General features: G+C 34.5%; 2 protein-coding genes across 3 annotated transcripts in view; one reads left to right on the top strand and one right to left on the bottom strand.

Annotated features, from left to right (window-relative positions):
• The window catches only part of LOC128230513 (cysteine--tRNA ligase, cytoplasmic-like), a 102,991-nt gene that overhangs the window by 52,420 nt on the left and 35,171 nt on the right, over positions 1-15,400 (bottom strand). The window lies entirely within an intron of this gene.
• LOC128230514 (uncharacterized) overlaps positions 1-15,400 on the top strand; it is a 66,885-nt gene that overhangs the window by 21,880 nt on the left and 29,605 nt on the right. Inside the window, exon 2 of the mRNA XM_052942839.1 lies at positions 7,275-7,361. Coding sequence (XP_052798799.1) covers positions 7,275-7,361 — 87 coding nt within the window. The remainder of the gene's footprint in view (positions 1-7,274; positions 7,362-15,400) is intronic.

Here is a 15,400-nt window from a genome sequence, read left to right as displayed (position 1 = left end):
CTAAGAATTAAGATTGCCTTTGTAGGTGCTCATTGTTTGTTCAAGAATTCATGGCTAACTTCTTTACATTTAAAAAGTCAGGTTTGGTTTCCTCCATTAAAGCTTGGCACTATAAAAGTCACAACGCAGTTTTGTTGAACACAGTTTCCATATGCAAATTTTGTGGGAAAAAAGCAAGTCTAACAATACATTATGAATGGATTGGTCACTCCTGGAAAATAATAAATTACAAAAAAATAAATCACATTAAACACGTGCCACTTCACAAACAAAAAGCATTGGTCACAAGCTTAATCAATTCGACCAAAATATTTTGCTGACAAAGAGACCTTAGGATTCATATAAACACCTAATGCGATCACTATCATCACTGACAACGCTGGCTCAATAAGGAATCATTTACATAAAAATATGAGCAGTTTGGCTCCATCATTAAATAGCAAGGTGTCAAAATATCGAGCAAACTTGTGAATGAAGGATGGCCCCCATCTCCTTAAATTGTTCCTGTAACTGAAATGCTTGACTTGTTGTCAACAAGGTGGTGATTATGCCAGGAAGACTATCAATTTGGCCGGATGACTGATGCTACCTCAAAGATTTAAGGCACTTTAATTTCTGCCTTGAATTAGGAAGAAAAATATTATTTTTACATGATTAAGCGATCAATTAATAAACCCTGGCATTAACCCTCTATAAAATTATGACCTCAGGTTAAAAAATTAATTGTATTCCTTCAATTTAGGGCAAAATGTGCAATTTCTGGCAGATGCACATGGTATTAAGTTGACTGTTTTTATATTCTTTTTTGTCTTTATTGTTATGAATTATTTTAAGCACTGTACAGCGATCTTTCGCTTTTATTAATGCAATACCAACAATGGGCCTTTATGACAAAATCATTTACAATGAATTCCAAGCCAAGAGGTTTCCGAATGCTCCTCAATTTCCATGGGACAATAGTTTATTCTCTCCAAGACTTGCAACATCGGAAAAAAAAGGGAAAATCAATGTCTAACTTGCACAAATGGTCACATAAGGTATTACAAGTGCTTGTTAGACATCCAAGTGTCAACAAAACAAACTCTTTCCCATCGAATCTAATATAGCCGGTCAACTTGAGGAAACCACTAGCCAAACAACCTGGCAATCAGGGACTTAGAGTGTCAGGAAACATCCGTACAAGCCCCTGGTTTTATACTTCTGTTTTCGATCTCTGAATTGAATGATTTTCCTTTAATAGAATAATTAAGTCTGGATACTTTTGCAGGAGTCAAAAATAGGACAAGCCCTCAAGCCCTGCACTTGTTAACAATGCTTTCTGGGTTGCTCAAATTCTGGATTTTCTATAGCAGGGCTTTTTAACCAAATGAATGCTGAGAACTGTTGTATGAATTAATGGGCTTGTTCATCTAAAAGTCTAATTTTGATTGGTACAAGCCTCTGTTTTTATACTGTACCAATTATTTAAAAAATGAATGAGTTTTTCTTTAGACTTTAAAAGTCAAATGGGATTGTTAAGGTCAATATCTCTGCAGACTTTAACTCAGACATAATCTTTTAAACGAATAATTATAACTGACAGAATAGGACATAAGACAAAATTGGCTTTTACTTTAGGATGCTGAAAGTGTAATTAAGTCCCGGCCACAAGACAGACAGTAGAAATGAAAAGCAATGAATTTTTAATTACTGCTTTTTTAAAGAAGACTGGATTAAGGTTAAGGGAAAGTGCATGATTCTAAAATTGCTGGCAACAACTTACCTTATTAACTTTGTTAAATTTGTCATGTCAAACCTGCATAAGCAAATACGCAGTACCAGTTTGAGATAGGCGTCTTAAGCTATACAAGATCATTGGAGGTGAAAGCTCAGTGGAGGTGTATCCGGCTCTTGATCAGAGGGTCAGAGGTTTAATCCCTACTCGAACTTTTGTCATTGATAAATAATAAATCAACAATGGCCAGAAGCCTTCAAACCTTGTGAATATTCATTCTAATTACAGTATAATTTCATACAATAATCTTTATACATTACCCTGTCTCCAAACAAGTACACCAACCATCGGAGACCAAACAACACATAAATGTCTGTTGCTCATTTTCATAGGCAAAGACAGGATGAATTTGTCATAGCAACAGGCATTTGACTGATGTTTCCCGTCACAAAAACCATGTCTGTGTCATCCCCCTGTCTGTCATAAACCATGTGCTTTCATGCTATAAATCAGACCCCTATTCCTGTGTCTTAAGCCATTAAAATTTGCATATGGTTTGCCTTTGAGGAGAGCTTTTTGTATTTTAAGAAGGTTTTTAAGGTTCTGTGTGTTTGTTTTTGTAATTCCATTTGGGTTCTCCGTGCAGAAGACTTGTTTGCATACTGACGTCGTGGTAGCAGCTGCCACCAAAAGGACTTGAAGCATTTCAGGCAACGGAAGATGAATAATTGCAGAAGGTGAAAATCCCTGATGCTTTTTTGCATAAGGAAGAATTGTGAATTTAACAATATGAATGATGGTCCAATCAGACATTGAAGCAACGCAATTGTTAAAGGGGAGACTGACAAAATCCCCCACCCACCAATGTTTGCATAGGCAGACATTGAGCAATACAAGTATAGTGTACAAAACTAGAGGGAGTCTAGGTGAGGTCTGAGTCACCTAAATATAAGCCTATAGGACTCCTACTTTACTTAGGTTAGCAGTCGTCCGTTCTGGTATATTTCATGCCAAATAGGTAGACAGTTATATACGCTATTTTGGATATGTACTCATTCTTGCCACTTTCTGGATTTAATAATTGAAGTTTTGATTTAAAATAAATAAGCTTTTCTGCTTTCCCTGTGACATTTAATAATTTGATCTGAAATGCTGGACTCCTTGATTTTCACTCCGGCTCCTAATATTTATATGTTCTGTAGTCCCTTAGTCTCATATATATGCAAAAAGAGTCAGTGTCTATAACCCTGCAGTACAAAGGAAAAGATGTTTTAAGACAATCCTTTCAGAGGAATTGAACGTTACATAGCATCACAGACAACACCGTCTTGCTAGCTAAACTACATAACAAAACCCATCAGTAAACATTAATTAAACTAAGACAGACTTTCCCCCAACATACAGACATATTACTTTCCAGAAATGTAAGCATTTACTTAAATATCCATCAGGGTCTATACAAGAACACAAAATAACTTATCAGAAAAAGAAAAACTGCATTGATTTGCCTAATTCAGCGTGCATTGTAATTTGGCTTATGGCAGCTCATAGGGCTGGCCTATATGTATCCCTATCCGTATCAAAAGAGAATGCTTAATGAAATGAACTGAACAGATGGAGAAATCCCATTTGTAGAATTAATACTTCTGATTAGGAGTCTTATTGGTATTTCTGTCCGTCAGGTTCACTTTCTAATATGACAAACTTCTTTTAGTATAATAAAGGCGAACTCAGGTGTGTAATTATAATTTTTGCAAGGGAGTTTAATAAGGTATCATATTCTCTGAAAGTACCAATGCTCAGGTGGTTTTACTTTTTTGTATTCATTTCTTAGACACTATTCTGAAGTTCTCTTTAGAAAGTACAATACAAGAAAGCTCATTTATATACAATACCTGCTTAAATTATTTAACCAGAACTAAGAGTTCAGCAAAAGTTCTTGAATAGTTCAAGAACATGAAAATAAGAGGCTGTTCTAGAACTGAAATAGTTCAATATAAATCTTAAGACATTTAGTAATTAGCATTTCAATAATTCCATCATAATTTGCTGTTCGGTTAAGGCAGTGGTTAGCCACTCGCTTTTCACCAAGGCAACCCGGGTTCGATTCCCGGCCGGGGCGCATGTTGAGTTTGGTTTGTGGCCACCAGGCCGGACAATTATGGTTTCTTTGGGTACTGACTGGTTTCCCACACGGCACAAGACCACACTCTTGCGTAGAATCGTGCCAACGAGAGTGATTAGTGATGTTGTTATAACTTGTTTCACAATTGTTGTAAAATAAATAAGTTTAAACTAATAATTCCATTGCAGGGCGCGTATGACTGTAGAAGAATACACTGAGAGTTCCAAGATTGAATATCATTCTCCCCTGGAACACTTCCTAAGTGGCTTCTCATAATGAACCCCAGGGGGGCATTTCAATAAAAGATTTTAGTCATAACTTCAATTATCTTAAATCTGTTTAAATGTCACAAATGGCAATACATTGATTTTTTTTTAAATTTCCTCAACTTTGGTGTTCATATTCAATGTTTGCTAAAGTTCAATTCATACAAATATGTAGCTAAATAATGAAACTATAACACTTAAGATAATATCAATTACCGGACTGATATGCAAATACAGACCCCATGCAGTTTAACATTTTTATTTGAAACAAATAAATTTAAGGTGCAGAGAAAAATAATTGTGGGGATTAAAATCTAGGAATTAAAATATAGTTGCCTTAAATAGCTGCATGCAACTTTTTGTTCAAGGTTTCTTACTTGAGGCCCAAGGGATTATTCTGTCCAGATTTCTGTGAAATGTTTTTAATAAATTTGAATTTAAGATAAGTTGAGAAAGATCTAGACTGAAACATACCCCTGGGGGTTGGCATAAAATATTAGTCTAAATTGGATCTAAGAACGATGTAGCTAATTGGATTACTTGGTATTAATAACTGACCAATAGTGTGAATGAAGTCAATGATATATGACTATAAGATATACTTGTAAGTTGTATAGTATTGACTTCCACCCCAGGGAAGGACCCAGGGCCGATATATTCACAGTAACATCTTGAGTCTGACTTTGAGATACAGTCTCAGAAATGCAGTTCTTAAATGTCATCAACTATCCTTACAGTAATGGTTATTCTTTTTTGCATAAAAAGAGTAAATACTTCTTCAACATTGAATTTGTATACAACTTATATGGCCAGTTTTACCATTTAAATGCTCTTTTATTAAAGATTGTACTATTTAATAAAAATTTAAGTTTTGAGCCTTGAGTCTCAAACACTGTCTCTAAGGCGATAGTGGATACAGACCCAGGTTACTTGTAACCTAATGGAGTCAGACTCAGTCATGATTACCATGTAATGCTTAGACCTTACATGTCTGCCCAAAAGGTCATTAGTATGAGCCCCACAAATGGTACTTCCTCAATCATTCTCAAAATGAGCACCCTGCTGCACCCGGGACTGTTTCATTTTAACCCAGGGTTACTCAAAAAGCTGCCAGACATTTCATCCCATTCAAGCTAAAATACATTGGTATGAACTAATTCTTCCAAAAAACCCCAAATATTTCAGTGTGAATATGACAAGTGATAATCCATGTATTTGAGCCAGGCTCAGAGCCAGCATGCAGAAATCCATTTGTTGGCATTGCCTTGATAAAGTCTCAGTGCTAGTAACATGGATTTTATTTGATTCCTCATTCATCATTCATGCCAAATATGTATACAATATCTGACAGGGCTTCTGGCCTTTCTGAAAACTATGCTCTTTTTTATTTAATTTTCCTAAAAGCATGAGAATTGCAGAGCCTAAAATCTGTCTTCCCTAACTACATGTTTAACAGAGACATGCAGCAGAGAATGTGGAAGCAGCCAAAATCCAGTGCAAACCGTAAAAAGCCTTCTGTAGAAGCATATGGAATTCTTAGTATTTTTCTTTTCTACAACAAGATTAAGAAGTAAAATTCAGTTCTACTAATTTCACAGAAACAGTCTATGCTTTCACAGACATAAATTATTCCTTTGACAAAAAGACTAATCAATTAAGAACATTTTGTGTGTAATAAGGAATAAAATGTTCGGCTTAATGAAAATATTATAAAGTAATATGGTACTTCTAAACTGGAAACTGATGTAATGTCCACATAAATTACAATGATGCTTGTGCCTGGGATGTTCAATAAGCCTCTGATGGTATGTCAAGTTGCATGGTGCAACAATTAATCATGATTAGTTTCCTGGTAAAATTACCTTAAATTCCTTCCAATCAGCATTTACAATCAAATCTACAGCCAGTCAGTAAGGCAATTCTCCTAAAATGTCATCTAATAGGGCTTACAGAAGGAGAGGAGATTTTTCAATCCAGCCTGATTACGACCAAATATTGCTCTTTTATATTGATTACCTAAGTCTAAGATACAAAAGATAGAAGAATTGCTCATAAAAGAATTTCACAGCACTCCTGGAAGGCAAATGGCATCTGGCTATATTATTCATAGCTTTGTAAAAATTGATGTTATGTCCTTTTTGTTTGCCCATTGAAAACCAATACCATTTCCAATGATACCCTAAAATGCTATATGCACTCATTTTTCATATCTTTGTAAAAAAGATTGATATTTATATGTCCATCAAAAACCCAATATTCCTTGCAAAGAGAAATGCTGAAATGGTTGCAAATGTTTCAGTAATTCCCAAGAACAATTTATTGGAAAATTCTTTATTTTAATTTGTTATTGCAAAAATTCTTATTTACCAATCTTGAAAAGCAATCAATGAAATATGACAAGTTTCCATTTCTATCTTTAACCAATCTGACAGCAAACAGTTCACTATAATTACACAGGCAAATGCTAAAGACTTTTGCCCTATTACATAAAAAATATGTTACACCTATTACATAAAAAACATGTTACAAAATATTTCAGCAATGAATTTCAAGATATTACCCTGGTACAAACAGTTCATTGTTGGTTTGGAAAATTGTAAATCCTATAGTTATCATGTTCCCCTTTTGTAATTAAAATATAAGATAATTAATGGAATTAAGTGAGGGTGTCTTCCTTAGACCCAAGAGGGCATAGGTTCAAACCTCATCAAAGGCATTCAATTCGCAGTCTCCCGAAATGGAAAACAGGCCACTTTTTCTCAAAACTTCTTCAGTTTAACAGGTTTAAGTACCTTATTTCGATTAGCAAAAGTACATACTTAAATTTGATTTTGATAAATGAAAAATGATTTATTGTGATTATCATAAAGATTATTCCTATTTAAAGTTAAAAAAAACCTCTTTATAAATAAGTAAATATCGCCCTTTTAAATTATTATATGTATAAAACATTGTGAGCTCTAAGCTTAATTAATTCTGTAATAAAGACTTTCAAGAACTTGGGGCAAGTACTGATTTCTACTCAAGAAACAGACATGAGCAGGATCCTATAAGTTATCTGCTTTAGTCACAACTGATCTAAGTTTCCTAATTACCTAATGCATTTTCACTGATTACTTTTTTTTCCCTGAATTATACCTAATTCCATGTTTTTTTCTTCTATTTTCAGTTCGGTATGGTTTCTGGTATGACCTGCCCACGTACCAGTCAACTGCATTCAAGGAGGGCTATGAAAGGCTCAATGATGTCTGCAAAAGTAAGTCCTTAATTATAAAATATCATGCATAGTTCTTTAAAGTTATCATCATTTACCAAAGAGTTCCTAAAGGTCTGCTAGCACCAATTGGCTGCATTATGGCTTCACCATGTGTCCCAGCATCTGACTTGGTGATTTGAAATGCCAAAGAGACTCAGCCAAAAACTAAAAGCGACAACCATTTCCAGTCGCAGATAGATAACCCAAGAACTTTTTTTTTCAAAGTTTAGCTCTACTGATGATATTTTACCCAAGATAAACCTTTCAAAAACATTTAAATTGTAACATTCACTAATGTGTTCATGTCAGAGGCTCAGATTCCAAGTAAATTACTTGTAGTTAAGTTTTATATATACTCATATCACTGCATTTCTCAAAATCCTATGTAAACTATGATGAATAAAATGTGTAATTCTTGCTCTCAATCATCATTACAATGTTAATAGTCATTATTATCCCCAATGTTCTAGTCCATCCATTTTCATTGTATCTGACGGTTTTCTTTTACAATGGCAATAGGGGGAGAAATTAGAAGTCTTAAAAACTGTCTCATCATCAAAATTATTTGAGGGAAATCCTGTGAATTACCAGAATTAGGCCAGAATAAGATTATGTAGGTTGTCGTTTTCTAAACAAACCAAGTAAACTTGGAAGCTAAGTGTTGGCTAGCCCTAATTTATGGCATGAATATTTATTCCTTTCAAGTCATCTGAAAAAATATTTGTTAGCAATGGCATTAAACCATACTGTGTCCGGAGGGTCTGTAGGTGAGGAATACTCTTTTTCAATACTAATTGTTAATTAACAAAGCATATGAAAATATTTTTTGCTTTAAACTCAATTGTTAAAATGCATACACATTTTGAGAGGGATCATAAGCAGTGAGTTGGTGACAAGACACTGCAAACATATATATTTTTCAATATTGGCCTAAAAACTGTGATACCAGCATTACCACTGAGTGATGAATCGATGTCACACCACCAAATTCTTTTTTTTCTAAATGAATTTCGAAACAAAGCATGTAATCTTGGAAGCAAACAGGGCCGTTTGTCAGCCCAAAAGGCAGTCAAGTACAGCAACTTGCCACTTCTTGTCAGCAAGACATCCCTGGAAAACCAACACCATGAAATCAATATCTATTATGTTGCAATCAATCAATTTATTTCTAGTTAGTATAACACATGGCTTAAGAATAAAACTTGTGTTTCTGATATCAATGTTTAATTCCCTTAATGGTCACAAAATGTTTCTGCTAGCAGTCAGCCTCAGAAACATTTCAAATCCATAAATACAAAAGTGAAGATATAAATTCTTGAAAAAATACCACACTTTTTTGTATTTCATTTCTCTGTGAATTATCTATCAAATTGATGAAAGCAATCTGATAAAGACTGTAAACAGACCCTTTCTGACTGTTAAATATTCTTGTACAAGCCTATAAAATCTGTCGGAAATCTATTACATAGCCTTACAACGTTCTGATTTTACTTAGGCCATTAAAGCAAATAACAATCAAAACAACATCATGTGAAACGCTCGTGAAATAAACCCAAAATCATAAAATAGAAACAATACATCTCACTCATTAAATTAATAGGAATCAAGGACATATAATGCATAATAATATTGCCAGTCAATCAATGCGGCCACCTGAATCACTGTAGCCTATCAACAAAATTGGAAGCTTAGATGCCGTAATTGGTAATTAAATTTATCGCTGGGATAAAATCTGACTCTATTATTGTTTTACCGATCTGATGGAATGTCATGAGCGTTATCTATGAGATTTTGTCATCATCCATGCACTTATTTCATTAACCATATCCTTTTTACCTTACCTTATTTGGACGTACAGAAACAAACATGGCCCACTTCTTTCAGTCTAATGAAGAAATTTTTTGCCCAGTTGTTATCAACTTCTACATTCAAAATAGCCAAGTGACATCATGACCAAAAAGGAACTACAATCAGGAAAATCTGGAATCAAAGTCTGCAAAAGGAGATTTTGAACATGAAACCTTTTTGGCCATGCAGATCTGAGCACCACTTGGCACCAACTGGATGTCTGTGGTCGTAAAGCAATCCTCTACATTTCATCTGCAGCCCGGGGAATGCATGACAAATGGCCATCCTGAAGTAAATATCCCGGTTTACTGTCAGTTTATGGGCAAGCTAATTACATTTCAAAGGTAATTATGAGAGAGTAGATGTTCTAGGGTGCTTGGCTTGATTAAAACCCAGGAAAGATACATGGTATTCCACTTGCTTCCAGTTGTATTTTGTTTAAATTCACCTAATGATTCAACATTTCTGAGCATGTTTTCCCTTAACTAAAGCATAAAAAATGGTTACTTTTAGATGCCATACATGTAAAATCAACAGCTATAATGTATATTGCAGTACTTTGATGTAGGTTTTAATGTGTGTAAGCATGCCAGCATTTAAAAATAAATGCAATTGAAGCATGATCTATTACTGGGTAGGTGCTGTTTGCACAATCACAATTGCCTGCATTAAGTAAACTATGTAGAAGCAAATTGCAATATTTTCCAAGTTCATAGTAGCTAAACTGTCTAGGAGCTGATTGTGCTGTTTTTAACTTGTAGTTGGTAAACTGTCTAGGAGCTGATTGTGCTGTTTTTAACTTGTAGTTGGTAAACTGTCTAGGAGCTGATTGTGCTGTTTTTAACTTGTAGTTGGTAAACTGTCTAGGAGCTGATTGTGCTGTTTTTAACTTGTAGTTGGTAAACTGTCTAGGAGCTGATTGTGCTGTTTTTAACTTGTAGTTGGTAAACTGTCTAGGAGCTGATTGTGCTGTTTTTAACTTGTAGTTTGTAAACTGTCTAGGAGCTGATTGTGCTGTTTTTAACTTGTAGTTGGTAAACTGTCTAGGAGCTGATTGTGCTGTTTTTAACTTTTAGTTGGTAAACTGTCTAGGAGCTGATTGTGCTGTTTTTAACTTGTAGTTGGTAAACTGTCTAGGAGCTGATTGTGCTGTTTTTAACTTGTAGTTGGTAAACTGTCTGGAAGCTGATTGTGCTGTTTTTAACTTGTAGTTGGTAAACTGTCTGGAAGCTGATTGTGCTGTTTTTAACTTGTAGTTGGTAAACTGTCTAGGAGCTGATTGTGCTGTTTTTAACTTGTAGTTGGTAAACTGTCTAGGAGCTGATTGTGCAGTTTTTAACTTGTAGTTGGTAAACTGTCTAGGAGCTAATTGTGCTGTTTTTAACTTGTAGTTGGTAAACTGTCTAGGAGCTGATTGTGCTGTTTTTAACTTGTAGTTGGTAAACTGTCTAGGAGCTGATTGTGCTGTTTTTAACTTGTAGTTGGTAAACTGTCTGGAAGTAGATTGTGCTGTTTTTAAGTTGTAGTTGGTAAACTGTCTGGAAGCTAATTGTGCTGTTTTTAACTTGTAGTTGGTAAACTGTCTGGAAGCTGATTGTGCTGTTTTTTACTTGTAGTTGGTAAACTGTCTAGGAGCTGATTGTGCTGTTTTTAACTTTTAGTTGGTAAACTGTCTAGGAGCTGATTGTGCTGTTTTTAACTTGTAGTTGGTAAACTGTCTAGGAGCTGATTGTGCTGTTTTTAACTTGTAGTTGGTAAACTGTCTGGAAGCTAATTGTGCTGTTTTTAACTTGTAGTTGGTAAACTGTCTGGAAGCTAATTGTGCTGTTTTTAACTTGTAGTTGGTAAACTGTCTGGAAGCTAATTGTGCTGTTTTTAACTTGTAGTTGGTAAACTGTCTAGGAGCTGATTGTGCTGTTTTTAACTTGTAGTTGGTAAACTGTCCAGGAGCTGATTGTGCTGTTTTTAACTTGTAGTTGGTAAACTGTCTGGAAGTAGATTGTGCTGTTTTTAACTTGTAGTTGGTAAACTGTCTAGGAGCTGATTGTGCTGTTTTTAACTTGTAGTTGGTAAACTGTCTGGAAGCTGATTGTGCTGTTTTTAACTTGTAGTTGGTAAACTGTCTGGAAACTGATTGTGCTGTTTTTAACTTGTAGTTGGTAAACTGTCTAGGAGCTGATTGTGCTGTTTTTAACTTGTAGTTGGTAAACTGTCTGGAAGTAGATTGTGCTGTTTTTAACTTGTAGTTGGTAAACTGTCTGGAAGCTGATTGTGCTGTTTTTAACTTGTAGTTGGTAAACTGTCTAGGAGCTGATTGTGCTGTTTTTAACTTGTAGTTGGTAAACTGTCTAGGAGCTGATTGTGCTGTTTTTAACTTGTAGTTGGTAAACTGTCTGGAAGTAGATTGTGCTGTTTTCCAACTTGGTAGAAGGTAAATTGTGTAGAAGCAGATTGTGCAATTTTCCAACTTGGTAGAAGGTAAACTGTGAATAAGCAGATATTGCAGTAATTTCCAACTTAGTAGAAGGTAAACTGTATGGAAGCAGATTGTGCTATTTTCAAACTTGTAGTAGGTAAACTGTGTAGAAGCAAATTGCAGTATTTTCCAACTTGGTAACAGGTAAACTATGCAGAAGCAGAATGTGCTGTTTTCCAACTTGGTAACATGGTAACTATGCAGAAGCAGAATGTGCTGTTTTCAACTTGGTAACGGGTCAACTATGCAGAAGCAGAATGTGCTGTTTTCCAACTTGGTAACAGGTAAACTATGCAGAAGCAGAATGTGCTGTTTTCCAACTTGTAGTAGGTATGTGTTCCAACTTGCAGTAGGTAAACTGTGTAGAAGCAAATTGCAGTATTTTTCACCTTGGTAGAAGGTAAACTGTGTAGAAGCAGAATGTGCTGTTTTCCAACTTGTAGTAGGTATGTGTTCCAACTTGTAGTCGGTAAACTGTGTAGAAGCAGATTGCAGTATTTTCCACCTTGGTAGAAGGTAAACTGTGTAGAAGCAGATTGCGGTATTTTCCACCTTGGTAGAAGGTAAACTGTGTAGAAGCAGATTGCAGTACTTTTGCAACTTGGTTGGTGTTTAATTGCTTAGTAGCAAAGGGATGATACAAGCAATATAGAAGTAGGTAAATTGTGTAGGAACAATCAAAAGGGCATTGCAGTAAATTGTAAAATCTAAAGCAGGAACACTTCAGTAATAGTTTTTAATAGTAAGTAAGGTAGAGTAAAACACTCTTGTCTGCTTCATGCATATTATTTTACTGTCTGGTACCTGACAGATTAGCAAAAGAAAAAACTATTAGTGAGTTTTTTAAGCATTTCATGGGTTTACCGCAAGCCAGTTGCAACTCAGTATAGAAATAGAAGGTGTTACGACCGCCTTGCACCAAGCCCTAATTTTAATCTAGTGGTTATATGCTCAATGCTATTGGTGTGAAACTAATCTACACGTCTAGATGAAACATGCAGAATGAATATAAATGAATTCATTAATAACAAAACACAACCTTCCTAAGGAAAAAAACAACAAGGATCCCTCTTATCTTGGTAGTTAAATACTTAATTAAACCACTGTCTACAGTCATAGATCAGGGAAATTTAATTTAACAGAAAATCTAATCAACTCATGTAAAACTAGTATCATGGTGAAAACCTAAACTAGGTGTTTCAGTTAAATGATCAATGGTTAAATGTTCCTTTCAGAAACTTTTTAAGAACATTTTTCTATTTTGCTAAAGGCTAAAGATTTAGTCATGCATTCCTTAGGCTTTTATAATTCTATTTTTCCACATTGAATTACTTGTCATGAACATCAAACAATGTATCAAGCTTCTGGCAGCTTTATTAAATTTCTGTAATAAAACAGTAAATTCTGTGAAATAGCAGAGACAATCATGATAAACAGTTATATGGAAGTGGAGATATTCAATAAACCATATTTAATAACCAAGTTATCTGGAATCACTTTGTGAGAGAAATTGTAACAAAATAATAATGATGTTTATAGATAAATAAATTCAAATTCCATCGCAACTAAATAATGATAATAAACCTTTTTTGTTTGATGAATCAGAGTTTTGACACAAATAGAGAAAATATTCATATCATTTTCTTGACAATTGACAACTGGTCACCTGAGACCTTAAAGAATCACCCTTTATTCAGCAGCAAGACAGAAAGGAAAAAAAACAACATTTTTTTTTATCTAATCCCGTCAAGCACAAAAGCAAATACAAAGAAATGGCAGAGACAAACAATGGTTCATCCATGGTAGAGGCTTCTTCTGGCAATGGTTATGACTTTACAAAGTATGCTTTTTAGGATATCTCAGATATGAGTCAATAGCCATGCAGAAAATTTCTCTGTCATTAACAGAAATTGAACATGAGACTTTCTAGTCTGCATCAGGCCAAAATTTTATGCCTGATTTAATTCATACCTCTTTTATATTATGACAAACTGCTCAAAACAATACCGGCCAAACCTCTTGTCAGCAGCATAAGAAATACTTGTAGATTGATTTAAATTTGCAAGATACTTTTTTTCTTTTTTCCTTGATCATTTCCATATTTAGGTTAAAGGCAATCAGCTCCTTTACATTGGGTTTCTTGCTTAAACTAGATACACAAGTTCCATGATTATAATTCTGGCACATTTTTGAAGGCGTTGATCAAGTCTTTGACTGCTTGCGGTGTCCCTGTTCTAAATTCCTATGCTTCATCAATTAAAGATGCATGCATTAGGTGTTTTTTTGTATATAATATTAAGTAAGCAATTGTTTTGACTGCAAATATCATGAAGAAATAAAGAAAACGAAGAGAAAATAAAATCTCTTTCAAAATAAAACCAATCTACAGCTACTGTACTCCAGGACTAGATGTAAGAGTCTATTCAAGACCTCTTGCAGAATTCTCACCAGAATTGTTTCTTCTCTGTTCCGTTGCCATTCTGGATACAAGAACAAGTTATCTACATGGAATATGGATGAGTATAATCAAAGGTGATAATACGTATTTTCATCTTCATCATGGTCTCTCTGAATTATTTACCATACAGTTAGCACATATATAGCTCTTGATTAATGGAAGTCTTAGCATGATTTCAGCTTCTTTATGATGGCCTTCGAGACTTTTGTCATTGTGTGCACTGGATCAAAGTGGTCCTGACAATTGCATTCAATTCAAGGATAAAACGCATATGCATTATAAAAGAGCAAAGACTTCTTAAACAAACCTGATACTTGACGAAATTGTATAATGAATGAATAAAAGCATAAATTTTCAAAATCTTACTCTTTTTTTACAATCACTTACTGGGTAACATAGCAAAACCACAACTTGTTTTACTAAGAATAAACGAAAGCACCATAGAGTGAATGCAAACGCTCGTCTTTCTTCAGTTGAAAAAGGGGGCATAACTCAACGGTTTCTAAATCCATAGTAATGGGCCTTGCTGTACACCTGTGAATTGTCTCTACCAACATGTGCGTATACCATGTTTTATTGCTAACCTTAAAAAAAGAGAGTTTATAATGGTAAAGCTATAATTGTTTAAATAACTTTTTCTCACACCAACTCCAATGACAACCAAACCAAAGCTGACAAAACTGCAACTTTTTTTCTTCAAATAAAACATGAGTGGATAAAACTTTGTTGTTATAAAACACTTACATAAAACTTAACCATGGCCTGAACAATGGTTTGTATCCAGCACTTCAGTTTGCATGGGAGGTGCTGCTTTGTGCTCATAAAATGCCATTTGGTGCTTTTTATTGTCCTTTGAGACCTATACTACACTTATACCAACATCAGCATTCAAGGGGAGGCATGCAGAAGACTGCCATAAAACCTTTATTTGTACAAGGAACTCATGCTTATGTGTTGTTAGACAATATACAGGAATGAGGAAAAACAGTGTATCTAATAGTATACTAATCTATTATAAATTATGATTAAACGTTATAAATATAAGTTGTGACAAATAAAATGTAAAGCAAAATGATATTTCATAGGAATTACATTATTAAGCGGGCCCATTACACTTAGATTTAGACAGTAAAAGCTGGAATTTTGTCAAGAAACATTACATAATTATAATGAATGAAAAAAATGTTGACAAGTCAAATTGACTTTAAGTAATACCACATGTGCAATAAAAAACACACACTCATGTTAAAAAATAAT

This window comes from Mya arenaria, chromosome 4 (genome assembly GCF_026914265.1).
Source record: "Mya arenaria isolate MELC-2E11 chromosome 4, ASM2691426v1".
Taxonomy (NCBI): Eukaryota; Metazoa; Mollusca; class Bivalvia; order Myida; family Myidae; genus Mya; species Mya arenaria.
The sequence above is the reverse complement of the archived record's forward strand: the minus strand, read 5'-3'. Positions and strand labels throughout refer to the sequence as shown.